The sequence below is a fragment of the Orycteropus afer genome, unplaced genomic scaffold (genome assembly GCF_000298275.1).
Source record: "Orycteropus afer afer isolate SDZICR_OR568_19922 unplaced genomic scaffold, OryAfe1.0 scaffold00226, whole genome shotgun sequence".
NCBI lineage: Eukaryota > Metazoa > Chordata > Mammalia > Tubulidentata > Orycteropodidae > Orycteropus > Orycteropus afer.
This window is the reverse complement of record NW_006921813.1, coordinates 4,914,088-4,921,276: the sequence shown is the minus strand read 5'-3', so window position 1 is coordinate 4,921,276 and position 7,189 is coordinate 4,914,088. Positions and strand designations below refer to the sequence as shown.

General features: G+C 39.0%; 1 protein-coding gene across 1 annotated transcript in view; it reads right to left on the bottom strand.

Annotated features, from left to right (window-relative positions):
* The window catches only part of UTRN (utrophin), a 731,009-nt gene that overhangs the window by 409,041 nt on the left and 314,779 nt on the right, over positions 1-7,189 (bottom strand). The window contains 2 exon segments of the mRNA XM_042782042.1: positions 789-961; positions 2,043-2,234. Coding sequence (XP_042637976.1) covers positions 789-961; positions 2,043-2,234 — 365 coding nt within the window.

Sequence of the window (7,189 nt, the reverse complement as noted above, 5' to 3'; positions counted from 1 at the left end):
AAAAAAAAATTAATAATTAAAAAAAAACAACAACAACATTACATGTAGGTCTTTCTGCTCTACACTGACATTAATCATCACGCATGGAGAGAAATTTAACATTAATGAAAATTCTTTTTTAATATTTGCAAACCAAACTGACACTATTTAGGTATTAAAAACTGAAGGTGTCTCCATATCTTCAAGATACCATGCTGCAAAATGGTCATCCATATGTGATTAGACTCTTCCTTCTTTAGGGAAAGGAGCTCCATCGGTGTAGTGGTTAAAGCATTTGGCTGCTAACCCAAGGTCAGTGGTAAGAACCCATCAGCCACTCCACAGAAGAAAAACGAGGCAGTCTACCTCCAGAAAGATCTACAGTCTTGGAAACACAATGGGGGTTGCTATGAGTTGGAATCAACTCAGTGGCAGTGTGTTTTTCTGTCTGGAACTACACTACGCACTGCTGATTGGTGCTGTTGTTGTTGGGTGCCGTTGAGCTGATCCCAACTCATAGTGACCCACATGATATGGGTAGAACTGCCTTAGCGGGTTCTTTAGGCTGTGATCCTTGCGAGAGCAGATTATCCACAAGCAGGCTTGGTAGATTCGAACTGCCAACCTTTGGGTGAGCAGGCAAGTGCTCAATGACTGAACCACCAGGGCTCCGTTCACAATTGATTAAATAGGGCAAAATGCAAAAGTGTGAAACACGCTCTCATTAATCTACATGTAACCTTTGTCAAAGCCCATGAACTTACAAGGCTTTTTTCAAAAATTTAAATATCAATTAGATTTACACATACCCTTTACAATCACTGTACATTCTATTAACTCTGTCCCATTTTGCATTCAACTGAGTAAGCGTCTCTCCAATCCGAATAGCTTCAGGCCCAGAGGCTTCAAGGATAATGTCTGGTTGCTTCTCATGAATGACTGCAATCTGCTCTCCAAGTCTGTCCAGCTGGTCTTTGATATTCTACAAATACATTATCAAATATTAACAAAATCCAGTACAGTAATAAAAAACAATGAACTCTCAGATGAACAAGAATTTATATTGCAGAAGAATAATTTAAAATAATAAAATGGTATAGTAATTGTTACAAATCAAAACTGGAAACGTTTTTTTATTATAATAATGCCCTGTGTAAAGGTGCTCTGATGGCATAGTGGGTAAGCTGTTTGGCTGCTAACCAGAGGTCAGCAGCTCCAACCTAACAGTTGCTCCACAGGAAGAAGATGGGGCAATCTGCGTCCATAAAGATTTACAGCCTTGGAAATCCAATGGTGGTTGCTGTAAGTCAGAATCAATTCAATGGCAGGGGGTTTAGTTTGGCTTTTGGTGTTAGCTGAAGTATAAGGAATGTAAAATAATATCCTAATGTCAGGTAAAAAAAAAAAAAAACTCACAGACGTTTAAGGTGGCAGTTGTACATGTCATACAAAAAGCTTCAAACACATTCTGTAAAGGTAATGAAATGTTTGAAGCTGAAATTATTTATATTTGCAAATCCTAATAATCGTAGTTTAAATAACAGAAATAAGCTATCAAACTTTGCAAATCAATCAGTGATTTTGTTGTGATTTTATACATAAATGCGATTAAATTACATGGAAAACCTTAAAGGGATTTAATAGTGTTATAAATTAACAACTTCCAAATCCCTACTTAACTTACACTCAATATGCCAATCCATACTCCAACAACTGGCCAATCTTAAATCATTATAGATGGCATAATAAATGCTGACATTATCTATCAAATGACAGTCAAGATTTTAAGACAAAGATACTGTTCGTGTATGTGTATGATAAAAATTTTCTGACTGCTACCAACTTAATAACTACATATATGTAAAAATCCATAGCCATTTTAAAACTGTAGGTTGTTGATATATTTCATTGGTGAACATAAGAAAAGTTTACTTATTCATATATGTTATGAGTTTCTTGGCACAAATTTTCAAAGTCATAGATCATCTAAGTAGGCAAAATACAAGTTCCTTGCTTTATTCCTCCCTCACTGCAGCCCCACAAATGCAGTGCTGGAGATGTACCTTCAGAGAATCTTCTTGGAAAGAGAAGTCTTCGTAGACAGCAGTGTTTAGCTCTGGAGTATTAAGTGATAACTCAACATCATCCATGGAGTGTAGAACTTTGTTAATTTCAACAAGGTAATCTGTGGGGAGAGGTAATGATCTAACTCCAGTAGCAAGTTGACCTGTTTTTCTCTGTTGAATAGGGATTGCCTATAAAAACACAATAATAACGCATACATCTTAAAATATTTGCCAGTGAATGATAGGAAATAGAAAAAACACATGATTATCTTATAGATGAAATCAATGCCAGGAACCAAAATCAGAATTTTTTTTTTTTTAATTTTGCATGTTTTAAATATGCTTTGTTATAGAAACCTTTAACAATCTCCATTCGAATTTTTATCTTCAGCCTGTTGTTAAACAAAATCTAAACACAATCACCTAATAAATGGGTTAATGCTTGAAAGGTTTTCTTTAAGACCTATCTCATCTATACCCATGTAGCATATGACAAAACCTAACAAGTCCTTTCCTGAGATGTTGAGGAAATGAAAATATTCCGCAAATCATAAAATTCTGTATGAAAAGAAAACTTTTGTTGATTATTTCACCCATTTTTTTAAACATCACAATTAAGTACTTCAGATCTTTCTGCTGAAAACACAAGTTAAACATATTCATAACACAGTACAAAATAACATAACATAATATAATATGTAGGAAGCTCTGCTACTGTAGTGCCTAAGGCACTTGACTGCTGATCAGAAGGCTGGCGGTTCAAACCCACCAGCCACTCCTTGGAAGGAAGGTTGGGCAATCTATTTCTGTAGTGATACAGTCTTGGAAACCCAAGGAGGGGTTGCTATGAGTCAGGTGTGACTCGATGGCACATAACAACACAACAACAATATAACGTGATCTACAAAAGGAGTATATCCAGGGAACTCAATACATAAGCTTACCACTTGAGAAAAAGTTTACAAAGGAACAAAGTCCTATATAACACAACAGGTCCTAAAGTGCCAAAGTCAGATCAATTCTACACTGGATGAACTATTATTTATTTGCCTAATTAGCATTTTCTGTATCCTCTAATTGGAGTTCTGGTGGCAGAATGCCTAAGACACTTGACTACTAACCAGAAGCTGGCGGTTCAAACCCACTCGCCACTCCTTGGAAGGCAGACTGGGCAATCTACTTCTGTAGAGATACTGCCTCAGAAACCAAAGGAGGAGTAGCTATGAGTTGGGGCCAACTTGATGGTAGTGAGTTAAATAATAAAGTGTTCCCTAAGGTGGGCCACTAGTCCTTAGAGTTCACGTCCTTTATTGTTGGGTGGCTACCATTTAATGTATCAAAGTGTCAAAGAAGATGCCTTAATTCATAGGTAGCTGTGACTTGGCCATTTACAAATATTTAAGAAAGCTCAGATCATAGGATATGCAAATGGGTAAATGGCCAAATTGCAATTACTCATGAATTAAGGCAGCGTGGTGGTGCAGTGGTTATGCTCTAACAGAAAGGCTGGCAGTTCAAACCCACCAGCAGCTCCACTGGAGAAAGATGAGGCAGTCTGCCTCTGCAAAGATTTCAGAAACTAAAAACTCACTGCATTGAGTCAGATCCAACTCACAGCGACCCCTCCTTGGGTTTCCAAGGTGGTATCACTATGGAAGTAGATTGCCCTATCTTCCTTCCAAGGAGTGGCCATGAGTTTGAACCACCAGCCCTCTGGTTAGCATCAAATGCCTTAGGCACTATATCACCCAGCCTTGAAAACTCTACAGAATAGCTCTACTCTGTCCTACAGGGTCACTATGAGTCAGAATCAACCAGACAGCAGTGGGGTCCTTGACACTTCTGCTTCTCTCCTGTATTAAGCTTCTAAAAACTAATACTCCTTGGTAAATTCAAAAATGTTCATGAAAATGACCATATATTCATTGAATTTAAGTAGTTATCCTGAAAATGATTACATTCCCTCAATAAAACCAAGACTTAAGATTAAAATTATCAAATCACTAAGGAAAAGGAAGGCACAGAGAGGTGCACAAGAGGTACACACAATAAAGGCAAATACAACCACATATACAATACTGTATTCTCAGTAACAGCAAACACTAATCTATAGGTGGATACCAGGTAGACAGGTAAGAAGATCAGGTATGGATAGGCAAATCGGAGTATACCTACAACCAGACATAGGTCTGGCAGATGATATTCCTACACATGCATTTGTATGTGCTATAAAAATGTCCATATGCACTTTAAACCTAACAAGAGGCAAAGTTAGGATAACTTCTTAGCCACAAATAAGCACCTGGAGGGAGTAGGTCACTAGACCTGCAGGCTGGGGACCATGGTCACAGGGGATATCCAGCTCAATTGCTACAACAAGGTATGCAAAAATATTGTTCTATATCTTACTTCAGTGAGTAGCAACTGGGGTCTTAAAAGCTTGTAAGCAGCCATCTAAGAGGCAGTATCTCCTCACCTGGAGCAAAGAAGAATGAAGAACATCAAAGACACATGGAAAAAATCAGTCTGAAGGGCTAACAGACCATGAGAAACTCAGCCTATATGACCCTGACACCAGAAAACTAGATGGTGCCTGGCTGCCAATGCCAACCACTCAGAAAGGGATCAAAATTGGATCCTAGATAGGGTGGGGAAAAAATGTGGAACAAAAATCAAAATCATAAAAAAAAAGACCAGGGTTACTCATCTGCCAGGTTTGTGAAACCCCTGAGACTATGGCCCTGAGTCACCGTATAGGCCTAGAATTAAATTCATTCCTGTGGTTTAACTTTCAGCCAAACAACAGACAGGCCTACGAGCTGAACACCTACATCAGAGAGATGCACTCCTTAGAACAATCTACCATGAGAGATCAGAAGGGCAGCATTTGCACAGGGAGAACGCTAGGGAGGCAGGAATGCACAGGCAAGGACACAGGGAAAGGGTAGCCACAGGGAGGAAATGGCCGGAGAGCTGTTACACTGTGGAGCATGTAACCAATGTCATGAAACAAAACGTGTATAAACTGTTGAATATCAAATGAATCTGCTTTATAAAATTTCACCCAAATCATAATAAAAAGGGTTTTTCTGTTTTTTTTTTTAAAAAGGTGTTGAACCCAGAAGTACTCATTATTTGCCTCCTAGAAGCTGATTACATTATATTATGGCTTTTACTGACTGACGGGGTGCTGGATAAGCCTGTTAGAAGAAAGCTTGCAGATTTCCTGACTTTATCCACAAGATTAATAATTTTTGTCCCTGATATAAGTTTTATTATCCCACACCACAAATTCAAATGTTAGCTAGGAAGTGTTTATAGGCATATAGCTTTGGTGGCGTAGTACCTAAGGTTAACCAGAAGGTTGGCAGTTCAAACCCACCAGCCACTCCGTGGAAGGAAGACTGGACAATCTATTTCCGTAAAGATTTACTGCCTCATATACCCAATGGGGGTTGCTGTGAGTCAGAATAGACTCAATGGCAGTGAGTTTGGGTTTTGTTTTGTTTTTTTTAATCCGTATGTGTAAGGAAAATTACTTTTTTTTAGGCAAATACAAAAGGATGCTGAACTCAATAATTTACATACCCAGGAATTAGTTTTGATTAAAAATATAAGAAATATTTTTAATAAAGAGAAAGTTAAAAAGGCTTCTTTCAGATTTTACTTTTAAAGGGCCAACTTTATTTTGGAAGATTGCAAAATTAGACACATTTTCCTCCTCCTAGCTTCAAAGAAAAGAACCAGTGACAATATTTATAGGCTGACATGCTTGGCTTCTAAGCAAAAGGCTGCTGGTTCAAGTCCACCCAGAGGCATCTTGAAAGAAAGGCCTGGCAATCTATTTCCAAAAAATCAGCCAATGGGAACACTAGGGAGAGGGGAGTTCCAGGAAGATGACTGAACAGGCAGACAAGCTACACAGACCCTCTGCAACAAAGCAATGAGAAAACAATTGAAAACAATATAGAACACAATCCTGGAACACTGAGCTTTGAAGGGAAAGATAAAGAAGTAGATTAAATACCAACTAGCAGAAAAACCTGCCAGAAACAGTACGTGAGGAGACAAATGGAGCAGCAGACTGCCAGCTGCCCTGGGGACACAGACATTTTGAATATCTGCTGAAAGCAACCTGAGAATCAGCTCGGCTCACCGAGGACTGCATGGACAAGAACTGCATTGGTACCTGACAACCAGAAAGGAAAACGGCGGGGAGGGAGACAAATGGAGCTGCGTACTGCCAGCGACTATCCTGAGGGGGCAGCCATTTTGAATGTTTGTGGGCAATGGGTGCGGCCATTTTGGCTGTATGCAAGTGGCCTTCTTACCTGGACAGCAACGTAAGAGTAGACTCCACTTGTCAAGGACAACATGGACAACCACACTGAAGTCTGATGACTGGAAATGTGCAATGTTCCCCTTGATGCTCTTACATACCAAACCATCGTGGTGAACACGTAGGGGTGCCTCCAGCCACATTCTTGACCGGCAGGATTCCATCCCAGTCTGTGCCCTGACAGAGCTGGGTACCATGTCCTGCCCCTCACAGTTTTCTTTTCGTCTGTTTGCTTTTAAATTATTCCCTTTATCTTCCTCCTTTCTTCCTATTTTTTCCCCTACTTTCCCCATTCCTGGTTCTTGGGGTTTGTTTTGCTTGTTTTCCTTTCTTTTTTTCCCTTTTCCATTTTCCCTTCTTTTTTCTTTTGGTTCTTCCCATCTCTCATTTTTCCTTTTGCAGTTTTCCCATTTTTTTCTTTACTATTCTTTTACTCTTGCTATTTTCTCTCATTCTTCACTCCAAAGATAATGTGGCTTTTTTGGTCTCTCTCTCTTTTTCTCATTATCTTTCTTTTTAATATATTTTGAAAAATTTTTTTTTTTTTGCAATTGTTCCTATTTGTTTATGCAGTTTGAGTTTTATGCTCTCTTTTTAGTTTTTTCATGATTTATTTTTTTTGGGGGGAAGTCTGAGTGGGAGACAACAACCATGCCCACACAATCCATCCATACCTGTACCTCCTACAGCCTCACCCACTGAGTGAAGGCCACCATTTTCTTTTTCACCAACTAACCAACAACAGACAGCAGTCAATACCAGCTCAACTCACCTCAACTGCTCTCTACAAACAGACATCTGTGTA